General features: G+C 25.4%; 2 protein-coding genes across 2 annotated transcripts; both read right to left on the reverse strand.

The window, feature by feature from the left end:
- Nucleotides 1–18,366: 18,366 nt before the first annotated feature.
- Nucleotides 18,367–19,675, reverse strand: LOC146722387 (uncharacterized). Its single transcript, XM_085484809.1, has 3 exons — nt 19,547–19,675; nt 19,305–19,470; nt 18,367–18,766 (listed from the first exon to the last, which is right to left on the reverse strand). The coding sequence occupies exons 1-3, from the start codon at nt 19,647–19,649 to the stop codon at nt 18,367–18,369; spliced, it is 669 nt and encodes a 222-aa protein (XP_085340935.1). The 5' UTR covers nt 19,650–19,675.
- Nucleotides 19,676–20,959: 1,284 nt separating this feature from the next.
- Nucleotides 20,960–22,225, reverse strand: LOC114945678 (uncharacterized). The gene is made up of 3 exons (XM_085484810.1): nt 22,011–22,225; nt 21,195–21,836; nt 20,960–21,020 (listed from the first exon to the last, which is right to left on the reverse strand). The coding sequence occupies exons 1-3, from the start codon at nt 22,223–22,225 to the stop codon at nt 20,960–20,962; spliced, it is 918 nt and encodes a 305-aa protein (XP_085340936.1).
- Nucleotides 22,226–22,449: the final 224 nt, after the last annotated feature.

The following is a 22,449-nucleotide window of genomic DNA, read 5'->3' on the forward strand; positions in this document are numbered from 1 at the left end:
AACCGAATTATTGTGATCATAAAAAATCTAAGATTTCAATTATTTAAAAATTAATGTTACAATAATCTTATGATAAAATATTTAATTAAATTATAAAAAATATAATAATATAAATTTTTATTACAATTTATAGTATTAATAAATGAACATATTTTTATTTGATATAAGTATAATAACAACTTATAGTAATATCATGCAAACTTTGTAGCAGCTTTCTAAAGTTTTACAAAAATTGAAAATTGAAAATAATATCAGCCTCTACAATTAACAATATTATAAATATTTATATGAAATGTAGCATAACCTTATTTGAATTTTAAAAAGAAGTGAGACAAAATAATATGCTATTGCTACAAAATCGGAAAATATGTATGAATTATAATTATTAATCTTAAACATAAAAGTCAGCATAAATAAACATGACTTTAATTTTCAAATAAAAATTAAAGGTCGGTCATATCAGTGTGACTACTTCCTCGTCCATTTTGGCAACAAACCGCAGGCGAATCGCTTGAATAACATGCACTTGATCTTTTTTCTCCACACAAATATGATAAAGGTGCATAGATTCTGTATAATGTTTAGCAACTCAATAACATGCGAGTTGTAAATTGATACATTTCCAGATAATGAATCCGCTGTTATCATAAAACATCTTATGCCTATTACGATAAACATCACAATAAATATCTTCAAATATAGATTAAACCTGCAAACAAATATATATTCATAGTTCTTGTTAATAAATAATGAAATTAATTTAATATATAAGCTAAGTAATAAATTTTTAAGAGAATTTAAAATTTTTATTTTTGTAAAATACAGGTACATTCATTATTTGATTTTAGTTATTAAATGTCATTTTGTTTAAAATTGAATAGGTTCTCGAAGAAACGCGTTAAGTGATATATTCTTGAAAATATTACAAAATTAAAAAAGTATATCGGCGAATAGAAAAGACGTCGTCTGCGAATAATAATCTATGGTCGGTATTTATAATCTGAATTTATATTTAATATTGTTTTAAATCTGATTTTGATTTAAAAATCCATTTACCCAATCAAGCTCGAACTTAATATTAAATATAAGCTCGGACTATTAATTATTAATACCGGCCTATTTGTTTCTTTTATAAAAAAATGCGAATCAATCAATCATGCGACGCTGTTTGCATAAATGTTAATAAGAGTAACATAAATCTCATTAATAATATATAGATTATCATGTCTCAATGCAATCGATATCTCAGTACATACCATTTTTTATTATCGTTATAGCACTTGCCCTCCGAAATTTTCAGACTATGATTCGTATCCTTTTTGTAACGCGCAATTTTTAATGCCGTAGATATAGAGAAACAAATGCAAAAGATCATGCACATACTTTTGAGCCCATGATAATACAACAAGTACGGACCAATCCCTGTAAGTATAAAATATCATGAGTTTTTATACTGTTTCTCACAATACTAGAATGCTATAGCATTAATAAAGTTATGTTCACTTACCATTGAACCAGCAATTTGCTAAATGAAATTCCGGTCGCAAAATCGGTGGTACATTTACGTACGCGGAAAGAATATCCATGCTGACACAGAAAATAGCAAACATAAAAGGACATCCCCACGCAAAGATCGTATAATATATCAACTTTCTTTTTTCTCGTGTGATGCTTCTTTGTAACGAACAGAATCCTCTGCAATTTACACAACATATTAAACAAACAATAGATAAAATAAATCAGAATGTAAAAACGTTAAAATAATGTGTTTTTCATCAAGTCACTATATCATACTGTAAAGCAAAGATTCAGCTTGAAGAATCCATTCTTAAAATTGCTGTACGATGATTTTTAACGGTGTTATGAACGATTATAGTGAAAATGACATTTTCTCTTCAATTTGCGATAACTTGATAAGGAAAGAATGACATTTACATTTTAAAAAACAATTTTGCAGAGAAAACTTCAGGCTGTAACATGGAAATGTCAAGAAATTTGTCAAATTTTTTTGTGCATGCGACACGTCTACAAAGTGAGAAGAAATTTTCCATTTTGTTATGTTTTTCGTTTCTTGTATATAAAAAATATCAGAATTTAAAAAAATGAAGAAAGATGTAAATCACTGAAAGAAGAAATTTAACATTTTAAAACTTTTTCTTAAAGTTTAAATTCTTATTATTCGAAACAAAGTTATATCTATTTAAAGTTTGCCTATTCTTGTCTTTTATTATCTTTTTTTATGTTTTAATTATTTTATAAGTGTTTATTTACATAACTATTATGCAGACAATGGTACTTTAAATTTTTATTTACTTTTAAAAAACAAATTTTTAATTAAAAAATCTACTTTTATTTTGTGAAAACATATCGTGTATTGCTTTATTTTATAAATTAATATAAATTAAAAGAGAAAAAAGTTAAATATCAAAATATTATTGCATTGTATCGAATTATTAGATTTTGTTATAATATTTTATACATATTTAAATGAAATATATAATATGCTTATTATATCTAATACGCTATTTTTACTTTTAAAAAATTAACCGTTTAAAAGTCTGTAATCAATTAATAAAAATATCCATGAAAACTATTTATTTCAAATTATAATTTGAACCTATTATCTTTATACTCTAACTTAATAATGTTTTAAATATAATTGTTCTATTATTAAATATTATTTTCAAATATATAATTGTTTTTGCACGTACCAACATAATGTATAAAAATATTCGATTAATACAAAATTTTGCATATTCTCTATTTTTATCTTTAAACTGATATATGTGAAATCAAAAAGAAAGAATTTTATAAAGATAAATAAAAAGCAAAGTGTTAAAAATAAGTAGTAAAAATATATAAAATAATTTCCAACTTACCTGAATATGCACCACATATCAAAGCTCATTATACTTAACCAGAAGAAATTCGTCATATTGCAAAAGTATTCTAAAAAGGCTGTAAAAATGAATAAAAATACAGACTGTATTAATAGATAATAATATATTATTAATATAAATTTATATAAATATAAATGTAATATGTAATTTGCACTTTTAGTTGAAATATAATAAGAAAAGGAAATAAGTGATTTAGATATATATTCTATCCTATTGTAACGCAAACAGAATACGGTATATCAGCCATTCTGATAATAATCACAATGTAAATGCTGTATGCAACAGTCAGGGCACCGCTGTAATTGCGCAACATAAAGCCGTGTACATTTCGGAGTTCTGGCAATATGGAATACACCAGAAATACTGACCCCGAAAATAATATAGATACTATATAGAAACTCAGATATATAATTTGTATGGCTATATTTGTATGGATATGAATCTTGAGCTTATTATCAATTATCTCCTTGATCTTGTCATAAGTTTCGGAACAGTAGGTCACTTGGAATTCACTCCCATTGACGACGGCAAGACAATATGATGACGATTCAACAAATATTTCATATAAAGATAAATATATAGAACCGTTGGTAAAAATCTTATAATCGTACTGAAAACCTTCAGGAAGCAAATAACCCTCTTCCGGGCACAAATCATAAATGGCCAGATCAAACAACTCGTTCACTCTCTTTTCGCTCTGCGTCGAATCGTTCGTGTATACCTTTGAAAAAAAGTATTCAAATTCTTCAGGAATGCAGTTCCCATCAATCAGACAATCGCCAAGAGGACAGCAGAACCGAATGCAAGAATCATTATGACACATTTCGTTTGGGACGATGTTAGTTTTATTAGAATCTTTGCTGGAAATTTTGAAGATTTCAAGTGACATGGAATCATTCTTTTTAATTATAATTTCATAAACTTTCTGTGACGTGAAATTCCTATTATGATTGATATATGTCGAATTCGTGTTAGATTTCATCGAAATAAAAATTAAAGGTTGGTCTTATCATTGTGACTTCGTTCGGAAAAAATCTTCTTCTGATTGACTATTTTTTTTGATGTAGTAATAATGTTCGACGATGTTGCGTTTTATCCAGATCGAGCTTTTGGCAACAAACCGCAGCGGAATCGCTTGAATAACATGCGCTTGATCCTTTTTTTACACAAAAATATGATAAAGGTGCACAGATTCTTTATAATGTCCAGTAAATTAGTAGCACACGAGTTGTAAATTGATACATTTTCATATAATAATGACGCTGTTATCATGAGCCATTTTATGCCTATTACGATAAATAGCACAATAAATAGCTTCAGATATAGATTAAACCTGCAAACAAATATATAATTTTCATAGTTCTTGTGAATATATAATGTATGAAATTTATTTTGTGTATAAAACTTATATGAAATTTTTAAAAAAGTTTAAAATTTTTATTTTTGTGAAATACAGGTGCATTTATTAATTTGATTTTCGTTATTAATTGTCATTTTGTTTAGAATTGCATAGATTTTCGAAGAAACAAGTAAAGTGATATATTCTTGAAAATATTACAAAATAAAAAAAGTAAATCGGCGAATAGAAAAGATGTCGTTTGCAAATGACAATCTATGGCCAGTATTTATAATCTGAATTTAAATTTATCAAGCTCGCACTTAAGATTAAATATAAGATTGGACTATAATTATTAATACCGGCCTAACACTTTTTTTTATAAAAATATGCGAATCGATCAATTATGCGATGCTGTTTGTATAAATGTTAATATAAATGTTAATAAAAGTAGCATAAATTAATAAAATAGATTATTATATCTCAATGCAACAATATCTAAATACATACCATTTTTTATTATCGTTATAGCACTTGCTCTCCGAATCTATCAGACGATGACTCGTATCCTTTTTGTAACGTCCAATTTTTAATACCGTAGAAATAGATAAACAAATGCTATTAATAATGCACATACTTTTGAGCACATAGTAATACAATATAAACGCAATTATATTTTCCCGTACAAGTGTGCGATGCGAAAAAATAGATTTTTGTACTTATTTAATTTTCTATATCTTGTAAATGTGTGAAACATAATTTAAATTTTAAATAGTTTATATAATTTTTTATTCAATAAATATTCTAAAATTAATAAGAAATAGGCCAACTAAACAAGCAAGGAAACTTTAGATTAAATAATTTTTATTTTAATATTTTAGTTAGCCATTTAATTGGTTTAGTTCTTCTTGTTAATGTTTAAGTTTACGCAAGTCTCTAATTATTAAAATTCTTCAAATATTTTAAAATTGATAGAGTTATATCCGTCAGTGATGTATTGTATACTCACCATCTAATATGCAACCGTTTGTGCGAAATTTTGGTTGAAAAATTTCTGGCACGGTTGTAATAAAATCTATAATACTACAAACGATAGCCAGGATAAAGGGAATTCCCCACGCGTAGATTGCATAAAATAACAATTTCTTTCTCTGTTGCTGTTTCACATTTCTTTGTAACGAATAGAATGTTCTGTGAGAAAAATTATGTTATATTTTGCCAAAAACGATAGAAAAAAAAATAATGCAAATGCACATTAAAATCATTGTTTTCGATCGCGGTTCTCAAAAACTTATTCTATATAAAAATAGACATTGTATACGACTATACGAATTTTACCATGCATTCATATTATTGATTTAATGTGTATATGCAGTTAACATATAACATGTGTATTATATATGCAAGAAATTATTCTATATAAATCATTTTTTTTTAAACGTTGATAATTACATTTAAAAAAGAAAATAAAATATAAAATATTGTAGAATGACTTGCCTGAATGTCCACCATATATCGAAACTCATCATATTTAACCAGAAGAAGCTTGCCAAAAAACAAAAGTAGATTAAGAAGGCTGAAAAATGGAATAAATAATATTTTAATTATTTATCATGTCTAAAGTTCTATTCACTTGTCATTATGTTTCACTTTTTCCGCGTCAAAATTTTTGCAGCAATCTTTATAATAAATTTTACTAATATTAAATTAAATAATGTTTCGATTTTTTTAAGACATACATTACTGAGGCAAACATAGATTGATTAGATGTCAAATTGCAAAATTCAAATTTAAATTTTACTCATTATTAATATTTGCGTTTTTAAGATTTTAATAAATTATATATTCAAGAAATAGTAAGATAATAAATAATAAATTCGCAAAAATATAATTATATATTAATATATATATTAACACACACAATAATATATTAATATATTATATAATATATTAATATATTAATATATTATAATAATATAATAATATATTAAATAACAAATATATACATTGTATCAATTGCATCTAGTTATGTAATTTATAATACATATATACTGTACTTGTTGTAACGCAGACGGAATCTTGCACAGCATTCGTTCTAATTATAATATTCACAATGTCAATTCCGTATGCAACAGACAAGGCACCGATGTAATTCCGCAATATGAAGCCGTGTACATTTCGGAGTTCTGGCAGTATGGAATACACGAGAAATATCGGCAGCAAAAATAATAAAGATCCTATGTCGGCGCCGAAATCTATGTAGTTTATTTTATTCATTTCTACTGAAAGATTACTATTAGGCGCTGTTACAGGAAAAATCTCAAAAGTGCTGCTGGAATTTTTAAGCAATTGATCGTTTTCCTCTTCGATCCTCGTCAAATTCTCATCATCATTACATGTGGAGTTGATGCGACAATCTTCGTGTTGAGTATTTTTGAAGGGATTTTTATACGAGTCACGTCGCAGCTTTTCTGTTTGGTCGCTATAATGTGCCGTAAAATTTGCGTTTATCTCGTCATTTTCTTCATTCTTGAAATTTTGGGATTGCGCAAACGAAATTACGAAGAGAAGCGCACCGCACCACATTCCGGGCTTTTTTCCATACATCGTTTATTTTTTAATACATCATGTAAACACTTATCATTTTTTAGTAATTACTGATATGCTGTGGAAATAAAGTTACACTAATGAAACGTTAAGCTACAATAATTTAGCGAGGCTTTTTCTCGGGAAAGAATTAAGAATCTGTTTTTAAAGAATCTTCTCTCGTCAATTTATCAAGAAGAAATTAATGACAGAAAGACACTTCAATTGAACAGATAAATGTTAATATTGAGATTTGCATACATAAAAGATATGCACATATAAAATGAAACGTAGAATAATAGAGGATAATGTAAGGATTTAACATATTTTATGAGATATACTAAAATTAAACAAAACAGAAATGAATAATTACGCAAGCTTGTACTTGCGGAAGGCGAGACAAGTCACGATTACTACAAAACGCGTAGTAACACAGCTGATTCATTTTGTCATGTGTGAATCGCTCAAATCGCGTTACGCAATTCACGTGTGAACGACCGTATAGTCTGTCTACCTAGATTTACAGACATTCACCTATTTTACATGACAAAACAAATCAGCTATTTGTTTGACACGACACGTAATTTGTGTTATCCTCTCGGGAAAAAAAATTTTATATAGAATTATATATAATTAATTGTATAAATTATACATATAATCGTAAGATTATATATATGAAATATGTCCATTGAATTTTTATACATAATTATATTTTATATATAAATATATGAGTTCATATATAACCATGTCAAATTATATATGAAACATATATTAATTATACATATATATGAAAAGACCTAGTTTTTATTATTATATATATAAATTTAATTATATAATTAAATTATTAATAAAGCACTTTATCTAATTATGTTATGAATTTTTTTTTTTCCCCCTTTTTTTGTTTGTTTTTTTTTTTTTTATTAATTTTTTTTTTATTTTTTTCCCGGTTTTTTTTAAAAAATTTGGGTTCCCCCAAAAACCCCCCTTTTTTCCCCCTTTTTCTGCGGTAAATCCTTTTTTATTTTCTTTTTCTTTGCTTTTCCCCCTTTTTTTTTTCGATTTATTTTTTTTTGGTACTTTTTTTTTTTTCCCCCTTTGTCTCTTCTCTTTTTTTTTTTCGTTATAAAAAAAAATGTACAAAAGGGTTTTTTAAAAATTTGCGCAAAAACTTTTTTAAATTTTTAAAGACATAAAGAAGACTAAATTTAAACATCGATTACGACCGCGATATGTAAAAACCCAAAGGACTCAAAAAAGGAATATGATAATTTTCCGAAATTTTCCATTTCAACCCCCCTCGATGGGGGTCTAAAATTTGGGGCATTTTTAAATATCATTCACCCGAAATTTGATCTTGAATCTGCCAGGTGTGGGGTCCCTTTTTTTCTTGGGCAATCGCCTACTTCCCCCTTTATCTTGTCATCTGTGGGGGAAAAAAAAAATTTTTACCAAAGATGAATAAAAAATTGCAAAAAAAAATATAACATGAGATCACATATAAAAAAAATCCCCTTTTTTTTGAAGAATCCTTTTCTTCTCGAAAAAATTTTAAAACCCTTTTGCCAAATTATCAGCAATTTGACCTCTACTATACCAAAACGTGCTAGTGATAAATTAATTTTTTCTTCTTTCGGATTTTAAAGGAAATGGCACTATCGCATAAAACATATTGTATTAATTATTATTTGATCAAAAAAATGTCATAAAATTAAAAGGGCTAGGGGAACATACAAATATTAAAAGGTTTTAAAAAATATATATCCCCAAAATTTTTTTTTTGCTTTTAAAATTATAAAAAATTTTAGAAACAATAATTTTTTTTTTATTACTTTATATGTTTAAATAAAATTTTTTTTTAAAAATTTGAAAAAAAAAATTAAAAAAATGACCCCAAAAAATTTAACCCCTTAAAAATTAAATTTTTTTGTTCAATGTAAAATTTAAAAAGCATTATTTCTTTTTTAAAATTCCATTTTTTACAAAAATAAGATAAAGAAAAAAAAATGGGGAATCCGGGGAAAAAAAAAAGGGATGCGTAAAATTCTTTTTTCGAAATAAATTTTCTTAAAAATTTTTTTCATAAAAGCAAAAAAATTTTTCCCCCCTTTAAAAAAAAGTTTTAATTTTCGAATATATCGAATCTTTTTGTAAAGGAAAACTTGTTTTTAAATTTTTTTATTTTTTTTTACAATTAGGGGGTTTTGATTTTGTCTTTTTTCCAAAATTTGAAGATAAATAGCCATGTTTATCACAAAAAAATTTTTTTTAAAAGAATAAAATTGAAAAAAACGAAAGGTTAAGATTTTAAAAAAATTTGATTGGGAAAAAGAGTTACTTTTAACGAAAATTTCTTTTTTAAAATAGATCCATTGATTTAATCTTTTTTCCCACAAATTTTTATATATTTTAGTGACTAAAAAAAATAATAAAAAATCGACCAAACACCCCAATATTTAAAAAAAAATTTTAAAGGGATAAATTTTTGCATTTTCATTACCCTTTATAAGTTATAAAATTTTTTCTGGTTTTTTTAAAAAGGGGGTTCCCCGGAAAACAAAGATCAAAAAATTTTTTCAATAAAAAATTTTTTGGGTTTTAAAAATTTTTCCCAAAAAAAGACATAAATTAGTAAAATGAAAATTTAAAATTTAATCATTTACTTTTTTTTTCTCCTTAGTTTATACTTTTTTTGGGGTTTTGGGGGGGGCTCTTTTTTTATTAATGTTTTTTTTTACTACGCGGACAGGGGGGATATTTTATCCCGGAAATATTAATTTGGGGGCAAAATTTTATTTCACGATTTATTTGTTACAAAAATCAGTACAAACCCTTTTATTCCACCGAAAAAACCGGTTACGCGAAAACCAAAAAAAAATTTTATCTGCCTCTTCGAGGGGCCCGCTTGTCTCCCTTTTCCTCATCTTCCAACCTTATTTTATTTTTGGTGATTAGACTATCTAGATTTTGAGGTACTTTCGCTTTTTATTATGTTCGGCATCGAAATTTTTAAATTTTTTCATTTTAGTCGCTTATTTGTTTTTTTTTTTGTTTTGTGTAAAACCGGGGCGCGATACCCCAAACCCCACTTTCCCTTTTAAAATTTTTTAATTTTTTTTTTTCGTAAATTTTATATCGGTGGCATTTTTCGCCACAATTTAACACAAATCGGTTTTTTGGGTTTGCGCCAAATTCTGCCCCGCAAGTAAAAAATAAAAAAAAAATCCCTTTCTTTTCCCAAAACCCGGGGTTTAAAACCGGGGTTTTTTTTAAACCTTTTTTTAAAAACCAATTTTTTTAAAACAAAATTTTATTTTTAGACAAAATTTTTGGGGTTTTTGGGGTTTTTTTATCCCCCTTTAAAAATTTAAAAAAATTTTACTATAAAAAAAATTCTTTTGTTTTTAAAACCCTTAAAATATAATAAAATTTTAATTTTCCCTTTTTTTTTAAAAAAATTTTTAAAAATTTTTCCCCTTTTAAATTTTTGTTTTTATTAGAATAAAAATTTTTAAAGTTTTTGTGAAAAAGTTTTTACAAAAATTAATAAAAAAAATATTTATTTTATTTAAATTTTTTTAAAATTTATTCATTGATTGGGGAAAATTTAAACCCTATATTATAACCCAATCCCCTATTTAAAATAATTTAGGTATATTAATTTGATTTAAAACCACAAAATATGGGGTTAAACCCCTTTTCCCTTTTTTTCGATTCCCCTTTTTTTTTAAAATATTCCCCACAATGTAAAAACCAAAACCCTTTTTAATTTTTTTTTAAAAAAAAAATTATTTTTATTTATTTTTTTTTTTTAAAATTTTTTTTTTTTTGGGGTTTTTTGTTCTTTTTAAAATTTTTTTAAATTTTATTCAAAACTTTTCTTTCTTTGTTTAAAACTTTTCCCCCCAAAAAAAAATAATCAAAAAAAACTTGTTCTAATGAATAAAAAAAAATTGAATTTTTTTTTGGAAAAAATTTTTTTTAAAAAAAAACAAAGAAAATTAGTGAAGAAATTTTTGGGTTAAATTTTTCCCCATAAAATTTTTAAAAGTTCAGTCCCACTGGGTAATTTTTTTAAATTTACTTTTTCCCTGTGCATAAAATTTCCCCGGTTTTCCCCATGGCCCCCTTTCCCCGGGCGTGGTGGTGGCGGGGGTCAGTCCGTCTTTTGAACGTGTAACCGCATCCAAATCCCCTTCAGAAAAACATCTTGTTTTTTTTTTACATATGAATACAAAAAAGGTTTTCAAGATTTTCACGAAGTTAAAAACCCCGAACGAAAAAAAAGGGTCCTCTGTTTTTTTTAAAAAAACCCCTGACGAGATAGCATAAAACCATTTTTAAAACCCACCCAAACCCCCCCTAGGAAAAAACCCATAATAAAACTTCAGATAAAATTTAAAACCCGAACCCCAAAATTTTTTTTTGGTATCTTTTCAAAAAAATAATACTTTTTATTTAATTAAGAGTTAAAATTTTAAAATTTAATTTTTTCTATTTTTAAAAAAGGGTAAATTTTAATTTTTAAAAAAATAAACCCCCAATAAAAATAAAAATTAGGGGAAAAAAGGGGGCCCCCCAAAAAAATTTATTTAAAAAAAAAAAACATTTTTTAAAATTTTTATTATTTCCCAAAACTATTTATTAAAATTATAAATAAAAGGCTCAAAATAAAATAAAATTAAAGAAAAAAAGAGCCATAAAAAAATTTAAAATTTAAAATTTTTTTATCTACATTAACGTATTAATTCCCCCCCCGGGGTCTTAATTAAGAGAGGGGAGTAATTAATCGCTAAAAATTTAAACTATTTTTAAAAATTTTTTTTTTAAAAAATGGAATTTTGAATTAAATCCTAAAAAAAAGAAGAAAAAAAATTTTTTTTTGAAAAAATTTTTTTTAAAAAAAATTTTTTTTAGGGGTTAAAAAAGTATTTTTTAATTTAAAATTTTCTCTTTTTTCCACATTTCGAAAATTTTAAAAACCTCCTCAAAACCCCAAAAAAAAATTAAAATTTAAAAACCCATATTTTTTTTCCCTTTTTTTTAGATTATGTGGGGTTAAAAAAAAAAAAATAAAAAACGAAAAAAACAAAAAACCAAAAAAAATGTTTGCTTCAAAAATTATAAATCCCTTCCTTTTAAAACAGAATTGCAGATCAATCCATTTTAATTTTAAATTTTTTTGGGCCCAAAAAAATTGGCAAAAATAACATTTGTTTTTGGTTTTTTTAAAAAAACCCCTAAAGGGGCTATCAAACTCGATGAAAATAATACAACCATTTTTTATTATCATTATCAAAAAACCCCTTTTTCTGTCCCAAATTTTTTAACAAACCTGTACCTTTTTTGTAAAATTTTTTAAATTTTTAGTCCGGGAGGATGGAAAGAAAAAGCTACTAAAATGCAGACATTTTTTGGCCCTTTAAAAAAAACGAAAAACGCATCTTTCTCTGTAAAAATAAAATGTCATAATTTTTTTTTACTTTTTTCCCAAACAGAAAAAACATTTTTTAAAACCCAAAAATTTTTTCTTAAAAAAAAAAAAATTTTAAAATTTTTTTGAAAATTTTTTAAAAAATTTTTTTATGTCCCCTTTTTTTTTGTTAAAAATTTTTTTTGAATATTTTTAACTAATTTTCCCCAAAAAATTTTTAAATTTTTAAAAAAATTTTTATCTGGGGCGATAAAGAAGATCTTTTTAAAAAATTTTTTTAAATTTTTTTTTAAATATTAAAAAATTTTTCCCCCAAAATTTTTTTAAAATTTTTCAAATATCCTAAAACCATTTTTAAAATTTTTTTAGGGGAATATTTTTAAAAATTTTTTAAAAAAATTTTTTTTAAAACATTAAATATTCTGTCTGTGGTGTGAGTTCTCACAATACATTAAAACGCTATATCATTGATCAGTTATTTTTATTTTCCATGAAACCAGCTTCCCAAAGAAATTCTGGTCGAAAAAACGGTGGTCCCTTTTCATACGCAGAAAAAAACCCCCCCTACAAAATTTAAAATGGGAAAACATAAAGGGACATCCCCACGCAAATCGTATAATTATCAACTTTTTTTTTTCCCCGTTTCTGACGTTTTTCTTTGAAAAAAACAAAAACCTCTGCAATTTTCCAATCATTTTTAACCCAAAGAAAAAAGGGGAAACAGAAGGGAAAAACGTTTAAAATAATGTGTCTTAAAAACAAATCACTAATATAACATAGAAAAAAGTTGGGGTTAAAAAACCCCTTTTAAAAAATTTCGGGGGGAGTTTTTAAAAGGGGGTTTGAACTTTAAAAGGTTTAAAAAAGACTTTTTTTTTAAAAATTTTTTAAAAACTTAAAAAAAAGATCACGTTTATTTTAAAAAAAAAGTTTTTTCAAAAAAACTTTGGTTTTTTTAAATTTTAAATGTCAGAAAATTTAAAAAAATTTTTTGGGTTTCAAGGGAAAAACGTTTTTCTTTTAAAAAAAAATTATCCTTTTTTTCATTTTTTTTCTTTTTTTTTTATAAAAAAATACAAAATTGAAGAAAATTTTAAAAGCTGAAACCCCCTTAAAAATTTAAATTTAAAAACTTTTAAACTTTTTTAAAAAATTTAAAATTTTTATTATTAAAAAAAAGTTACACTTTTTAAAATTTTTTCCTAGTTTTGGCAATTTTTTTTTCTTTTCATGTTTTAAAATTAATTTTAAAAAGGGGGAATTTAAAAATAACTATTATCCGAAACCAAAATTTTTAAATTTTTTTTAATTTAAATTTTTAAGCCCAATTTTTGATAAAATCTATTTTTTTTTTGGGGAAAAGGGGGATCGGGATCGCTTTATTTTAAAAATTTTTAAAAAAAAAAGTAAAAAAAAAATTTAAAATTTCTTAAAAATGGGGAATTTAAAAAAAAATTATAAATGCTTATTTCTCTAATCGTCATTTTTATTTTTTAAAACAAACCTTTAAAAATCTGTAATAAAATTAAAAAAATTTTAAAAAAAAATTTTTTTTTTCAATTTTTTAAATTTTTAAAAAATCCTTTTTCTTAATCTTTTAATGTGCCCCCAAAAAATTAAAATTTTTTTTTCCGTACCAACAAATTATAAAAATTTTTTATTTACATATTTTGCATATTTTTATATCTCTTTTTTACTTTAAGCGATATATGTAAAAAAAAAAAGAATTTTTTTAAAAATAAAAAAAGGTTAAAAAAAAGGGGAGAAAAATATCGAATATTTTCCAACTTACCTGATTTTCACCACATTAAAACTCATTATATTAACCCCCAAAAAAAATCGCTATTTCCCCAAAATTTTGAAAAAAAACTGTAAAAATGAAAAAAATTAAAAAACTGTTGATAATTAATTAAAAAAAAATATAAAAATTTTATTAATTCATATAAATGAATATTTAATTTGCTCTTTTTAAATTAAAAAAAAAAAATGAGAAAAATAAAAAGGGTTTTTTAAAAAATTTTTCGTAAGGGGGGGAAAAAAATTTGAGGGGGGGGGAAATAAAAAAATTTTAATTTTACGGGGAACCAAAATTTTTTTTTAAAAATAAAAAACTTTATATTTTCACCAATTTTCCCCCGCGTTCCTTTTTTTTCTTTTCCCTCCTTTATTTTCTATATTATAAAATAATAAAATATTTTAAAAAAATTTTTAAAAAAACCCATTAAAAAAATTTTTTAATTAAAAATTTTTTTATTAAAAAATTAATTATTATTTTCTTTTTTCGTTAAAAATTTAAATTTTTCCCCTTTATCACTTTTTTATGTTTCCCATTAAAAAAATTTTTTAAAATTTTTTTAAAAAATTTTATAAAATTTTAAAAGTAAAAATTTTCTAATTCAATTTTAAAATTTTTTAATTTTAAAAATGTATTCTCAAATTAAAAAACCCCCAAAAAAAAATATTTATTTGAAAACAAAACTTATATTTTTTTAAAAATTTAAAATGTATTTAAAAAAAAATTTAAAAGGGGGCTTTTACTGTTTTGTCATTTTTAAAAATTTTAAAAAAATAATTTTTAAAAATTATTAAACAAAATTTTTTAAAAATTTAATTGAAAAAAAAATTTAAAAATCTGCCCCAAATTTAAAATTTTAATTTTTAGTTTTAATGATAAATTTTTAAAATTAAGGCCCCTGTGAAAGAGCAATACGATATTTTTTTATTGAGAAGAAAATTTTAAAATTTGGGCTAAAAATTTAATACAAACGTTTCGACTTTTTTTTGGGGAAAATTTTTTATGTAAATTTTTAAAAATTTTTTCTTCTCAATAAAAAAAATATTTTTATTGCTCGTTACCATGCCAATTTTTAAAAATTTATCTTTTTTTTTTGTCATAACGGCTTGAGTTTTGGTATGTTGTTTTTTGATTATTTATTAATTTGCATTGCTAGTTTTTTTTTCCCCTTAAATTTTTTACTTTATCCCGCAGGGGGCATACTTTTTAACCCCCGATTTATCTTTTTTTTAAAAAAATTAAATTTTTCCGTACCCCCCAGTCAGGGGGCACCGCTATAATTGCGCAACATGAAACCTTGTTTATTTCGGAGTTCTGGCAATATGAAATACACCAGAAATACTGACCCCAAAAGTAATATAGATGCTATATCGACACTCATTTCCATAATATCTTCGTTTGTAATAGTATTCATGATCTTATGATTGATATACATGTATGTCGAATTTGTGTTAGATTTCATCGATTTTTGTTCATCATCTTTATTCTGCATTGAATGCTTGTAACGTTTATGTTGAATGAAATCATTATCCTCGCGTTTATTATTCATATGAAATTCATGCTGCATTTCGTCATTTTGTGTATTGTTTATCAAATTTTTGTGCAAATCATGTCGCAGGGTTATTATTTCGTCGTTATAATATGTTGTAGAATCCTTATTTATCTCGTATTGTATCGTCAAATTATCATCTTTGTTGGTAGAATTTTGCTGCGATTTCGATAACGAAATGACGAGGAGAAGCACGGAACACACAAATGCAAACATTTTGCCACTCATTATTAGACATAACAATAATATATTTTAGAATAATTATATAAATAATCAAATTTAGTGTTTATAATTTTTCATATAAGTTTTAAATCTTTAATTAAAAAACGTCAGATTATATTTCTGCATACAATACTTTTGCTTTTGTATTAATTGCAATAAAATGTGTCAAGTGCAAAATACAATAAAATTAAATGATCTTATTCTATTTCTCAGCAAAATCTCGAAAGGTCGATTAGATTTTAGCACAATTATTATTAATATTAATGATTGTACGTATTGAATTTTAATTATTTCACTAGATAAAGTTAGTATTATATCACTGTATCCGGCTTCTTTTTAATAGAGAAATACACAAGATACATCTGCCAGTGCAGGAGAGGAAACGAGACTACCGAGGACGACGAGTCGTCGAGCTTTGCGAGAAACTGCGTTTTTTATTATAGGAGACTATACACATATAGGATATACTATACACATATTATAGCTTTGACATACTATTTTCTAGCACTATTAACGTAGATGATTACGCGATTGATTTTTAATTATCTCATTGCATTCGTTAAAACATATAATGTATCATTGTATCCAAGTTTGACTTCTTTTTCTAAAAAAGCGAAGAATATATGTATAAAAAATGTATTTGCACGAGAGAAAAAATTAAACTACCGAAAAAGACGAGTCGAAAAGTTTTATAGGGGAACTCACATACACACAGTCCATCTACTACTTTATAAAATTGCATATATTATATATAATTATACAAATTTTATATAAACTTATTTTATATAAATATTAAACAAATTTAAGTATACAAAAATAGCAGAAAAACATTTGGGGAATTTTCTACTAACATAAATTGACCAATCCAGCAGCGAAATAGAATAAACTCGTAAAGCCAGTTTCTCAAAACATCAGTGAACTTTACAATTCGGTTAAATTATACCTTTTAGTTTCATTAGCATCTTTGTTTTAATTTTTAAAGACTTCAAGTAACATGAAATCATTATTTTCAATTACATTTTCATAAACTTCCTGAGGCATAAAATTCTTTTTATGACATTTGTCGAATTCATGTTAGATTTCATCGATTTTTGCTCATCATCTTTATTCTGCATAGAATGCTTGTAACGTTTATGTTAAATCAAATAATTATCCTCGCGTTTATTATTTATATTCGCATTTATTTCGTATCGTATCGTCAAATTATCATCTTTATTGGTGGAAATATACTGCAATTTCGATGACGAAATGACGAGGAGAAGAACGGAACACACAAATGAAAACATTTTTCCACTCATTACTTCATGTAAGAGTATACTTTAGAATAATTAAATATAATCAAATTAGTGTTTATAATTTCTCATGAAAGTTTTAAATTTGCAAGAATTAAAAAATGTCATATTATATTTCTACATATACCTTTGCTTTTGTATTAATTGCAATAAAATGTGTCAAGTACAAAATATAATAAAATTAAATTATCTCATTTTGTTTCTCAACAAAATCTCGACAATTCGATCTGATTTTAGCACTATTATTATTATTATTGATGATTATAAGTATTGAGAATTTTAATTATCTTAATAGATAAAGTCAGTATTATTAATATATCACTGTATCCAGCTTTCACATTTTTCTGATAGAAGGGTGCACAAGATACATGTGCTTGCACGGGAGATGAGACTAGAAGATGAAACTAGGAGATGAGACGAGGACGACGAGACGTCGATAGCTTTGCGAAAAATTGTCCTTCTACTATACTATATGAGACTATACACTATATAGAACTTTGATATACTATATACAAAGAAAACTACTGTAGTGCTATTTTTGTTTTATGTTTGTTTTTATTTTTTGTAATCTTCCATTTGTGGATTGAGCGGATAGTGCTTTGCGCGCAAAACTTGCCCGTAAGTTGAGGCGTAGGGTACAGACACAGGTGTCTTTATTGTTAAGTCGATTATCTCAAAAATGGTTTGTTGTATGAAAAAAATCAAAGAGTCAACACATAAGTTTTGTCAAATGAAAAGTAGCCCCCTCCCTTAAACATCCTTCGAAATTTTGTTAGAAAATTTTTAACAGTAAAAATGAATAAAACGCTTAAAGAAATGTGTATGTACCAATTTTCATAAAATTCTAAGTCTAAGTTTAAACAATATACGAAAAATTCGAGTTTTTTGGAGAAACTTTGGGAAGGTGTATAGCTCAGAGGGAGTGCGTTTCCGGACATATGTTTATAGGACAATTTTACTTTATTTTGACTTGTAGAATATACCTTTTTTTTCTACTATCAATTCTGGGACACCCTGTACGTTTAATAACAACTTATAGTAATTTCATGCAAATTTCGTAGCAGCTTTCTAAAGTTTTACAAATATTAAAAATTGAAAATAATATATATCAGCCTACAATTAACAATTTTAAAAATATTTATGTCAAAAAATATAACATAATCTCATTTGAATTTGAAAAAGAAACAAGACAAAATAATAGACAAATGCTTTTGCTACGAAATCTAAAAATATGTGTGAATTATAATTATTAATCTTAAACATAAAAATCAACAAAAAAACATGATTTTAATTTTGGAATGAAAATTAAAGTTCGGTGCTTATCAGTGTGACTCCTTGCTCGTCCAGAGGAACTCATCTTCTCCTGCAGGACTATTTTCTTTGTCGTGGAAATAATGCTCGACGATGTTACATACGATTCGGATCGAGCTTTTGGCAACAAACCGCAGCCGAATCGTTTGAATAACATGCGCTTGATCTTTTTTCTCCACACAAATATGATAAAGGTGCATAGATTCTGTATAATGTCCAGCAACTCAATAACATGCGAGTTGTAAATTGATACATTTTCAGATAATTCATCCGCTGTTATCGTAAGACATCTTATGCCTATTACGATAAACAGCACAATAAATATCTTCAAATATAGATTAAACCTGCAAACAAATATATAATATTCATAGTTTTTGTGAATAAATAATGCATGAAATTGATTTAATATATAAGCTAAGTAAAACATTTTTAAAAAAGTTTAAAATTTTTATTTTTGTGAATTACAGGTGCATTTATTAATTTGATTTTAGTTATTAATTGTCATTTTGTTTAGAATTTAATAGATTCTTGAAGAAACACGTAAAGTGATATATTTTTGAAAATATTATTATACAAAATTAAAAAAGTAAATCAGCGAATAAAAAAGACGTTGTCTACAAAGAATAATCTATGGTATTTATAATTAGAATTTATATTTAATATCGTTTTAAATCTCTGATCTTGATTTAAAAATCCATTTGCTCAATCAAGCTCGAACTTAAGATTGAATATAAGCTCGGACTACTATTTGTTTCTTTTATAAAAAAATGCGAATCAATCAATCATGCGACGCTGTTTGCATAAATGTTAATAGAAGTAACATACATCTCATTAATAAAATAGATTATCATGTCTCAATGCAATCGATATCTCAGTACATACCATTTTTTATTATCGTTATAGCACTTGCTCTCCAAAATTTTTAGACCAAGACTCGTATCCTTTTTGTAACGCGCAATTTTTAATGCCGTAGATATAGAAAAACAAATGCAAAAGAACATGCACATACTTTTGAGCCCATGATAATACAACAAATACGGACCAATCCCTGCAAGTATAAAACATCATGAGCTTTTATACTCTTTCTAACAATACTAGAATGCTATAGCATTATCTTCATTTACCAAGAAACCAGCATTTTCCTAAATAAAATTCCGGTCGCAAAATTGGTGGTACATGGTGGTAATTAGAAAGAATATCCATGATGACACAGAAAATAGCAAGCATAAAGGGACATCCCCACGCAAAGATCGTATAATCAACTTTTTTAGTATCAACTTTTTTTTTCTCGTTGTCTGACGTTTTTTTGTAACAAACATAATTTTCTGCAATTTACACAACATATTTAACAAACAACACATAAAGGAAATCAGAATGTAAAAACGTTAAAATAATGTGTCTTTGATCAAGTCACTACATTATACTATAGAGCAAAGTTTCAGCTTGAAGAATCCATTCTTAAAATTGCTGTAGGATGATTTTTAACGGTGCTATGAACGATTATAGTGAAAATGACATTTTCTCTTTAATTTGCGATAACTTTTCATAAAGAAAGATCAAAATTTACGTTTTAAAAAACAATTTTGCACGTAAAACTTCAGAGTGTTATATGGAAATGTCAAGAAATTTTTCAAATTTTTTTGTGCATGCGACACGTCTACAAAGTGAGAAGAAATTTTCCATTTCGTTATATTTTTCGTTTTTTGTATATAAAAAAGATCAGAATTTAAGCAAATAAAAAAAGATGTAAACCACTGAAATTAAAGATTTCACGTTTTAAAACTCTTTTTTAAAGTTTAAATTCTCATTATTCGAAACAAAGTTATATCTATTTAAAGTTTGCCTATTCTTGGACAATTGTCTTTTATTATCTTTTTTTATGCCTTAATTATTTTAAAAGTGTTTATTTACATAGCTATTATGCAGACACGACAATTGTATTAAAATTTTTATATACTTTTAAAAGACAAATTTTTAATTAAAAAATCTACTTTTATTTTGTGAAAACATATCGTGTATTGTTTTATTTCATAAATTAATATAAATTAAAAGAAAAAAAAGTTAAGTATCAAAATATTATTGCATTATATCGAATTATTAGATTTTGTTATAATGTTTTATATATATTTAAATTAAATATATAATATGCTTATTATATCTAATACGCTATTTTTACTTTTAAAAAATTAATCATTTAAAAGTCTGTAATCAATTAATGAAAATATCCAAGAAAACTATTTATTTCAAATTATAATTTGAACCTATTATCTTTATACTCTAACTTATAACGTTCTAAATATAATTGTTCTATTATTAAATATTATTTTCAAATATATAATTGTTTTTGCACGTACCAACACAATGCATAAAAGAATTCGATTAATACAGAATTTTGCATATTTTCTATTTTTATCTTTAAACTGATATATGTAAAATCAAAAAACAAAAATTTTATAAAGATAAATAAAAGGCAAGTGTTAAAAATAAGTAATAATAATATAGAATATTTTCCAACTTACCTGAATGTGCACCACATATCAAAGCTCATTATACTTAACCAAAAGAAACTCGCCATACAACAAAGGTAGTTTAAGAAAGCTGCAAAAATAAATAAAAATACAGACTGTATTAATAAATAATAATATATTATTAATATAAATTTATATAAATATAAATGTAATATGTAATTTGCACTTTTAGTTAAAATATATAAGAAGCAAAAAATAAGTGATTTAGATATATATTCTACCTATTATAACGCAGACAACATACTGTATATCATCCGATTTGATCATTATATTTACAAAGTCAATTCCGTATGCAACAGTCAGGGCACCGCTGTAATTGCGCAACATAAAGCCGTGTACATTTCGGAGTTTTGGCAATATGGAATACACCAGAAATACTGACCCCAAAAGTAATATAGATACTGTATGGCAACTCAGATATATAATTTGTATGTTATACTCATTATCAGTTATCTCCTTGATCTCGTCATAAGTTTTGGAACAGATGGTTACTTCAAACTCATTCCCGTCGACGACGGCGAGACAATATGATGTCGATTCAACAAATATTTCATAATAAGGTAAATATATAGAACCGTTGGTGAAAATCTTATAATCGTGGATATCTTTGGGATGCAGAACGTGACTTTCCTGGCACGAATCATAAATGGCTAGCTCAAACAATACGTTCACTCTTTTTTCGCTCTGCGTCGAATCGTTCGTGTATACGTTTGGAAAAATGTATTCAATTCCTTCAGGAATGCAATTGCCATGAATCAGACGCTCGCCAAGAGAACAGCAGAGCCGAATGCAAGTATCATTATGACACATTTCGTTTGGGACGATGATAGTTTCATTAGCATCTTTGCTGGAATTTTTGAAGACTTCAAGTGACATAGAATCATTTCTTTTCAATTACATTTTTATAAACTTCCTGAGTCGTGAAATTCCTTTTATGATTGACAATGTCGAATTTGTGTTAGATTTTTGCTCATCATTTTTATTCTGCACTGAATGCTTGTAACGTTTATGTTGAATCAAATCATTACCCTCGCGTTTATTATTCATATGAAATTCATACTGCAATATGTCATTTTGTGTATTATTTATCAAATTTTTATGCAAATCATGTCGCAGTGTTATTGTTTCGTCATTATAATTTGTTGTAGAATCCGTATTTATCTCGTATTGTATCGTCAAATTATCATCTCTGTTGGTGGAATTTTGCTGCGATTTCGATAACGAAATGACGAGGAGAAGCACGGAACACACAAATGCAAACACTTTGCCACTCATTATTTGACATAACAATAATATATTTTAGAATAATTATATAGATAATCAAATTTAGTGTGTTTATAATTTTTCATATAAGTTTTAAATCTTTAATAATTAAAAAACGTCAGATTATATTTCTGCATATACTTTTGCTTTTGTACTAATTGCAATAAAATGTGTCAGGTACAAAATATAATAAAATTAAATTATCCCATTTTGTTTTTCAGCAAAATCTCGAAATG

Source organism: Nylanderia fulva, unplaced genomic scaffold, assembly GCF_048542155.1.
Source record: "Nylanderia fulva isolate GAGA-0341 unplaced genomic scaffold, ASM4854215v1 Scaffold32, whole genome shotgun sequence".
Classification (NCBI taxonomy): domain Eukaryota; kingdom Metazoa; phylum Arthropoda; class Insecta; order Hymenoptera; family Formicidae; genus Nylanderia; species Nylanderia fulva.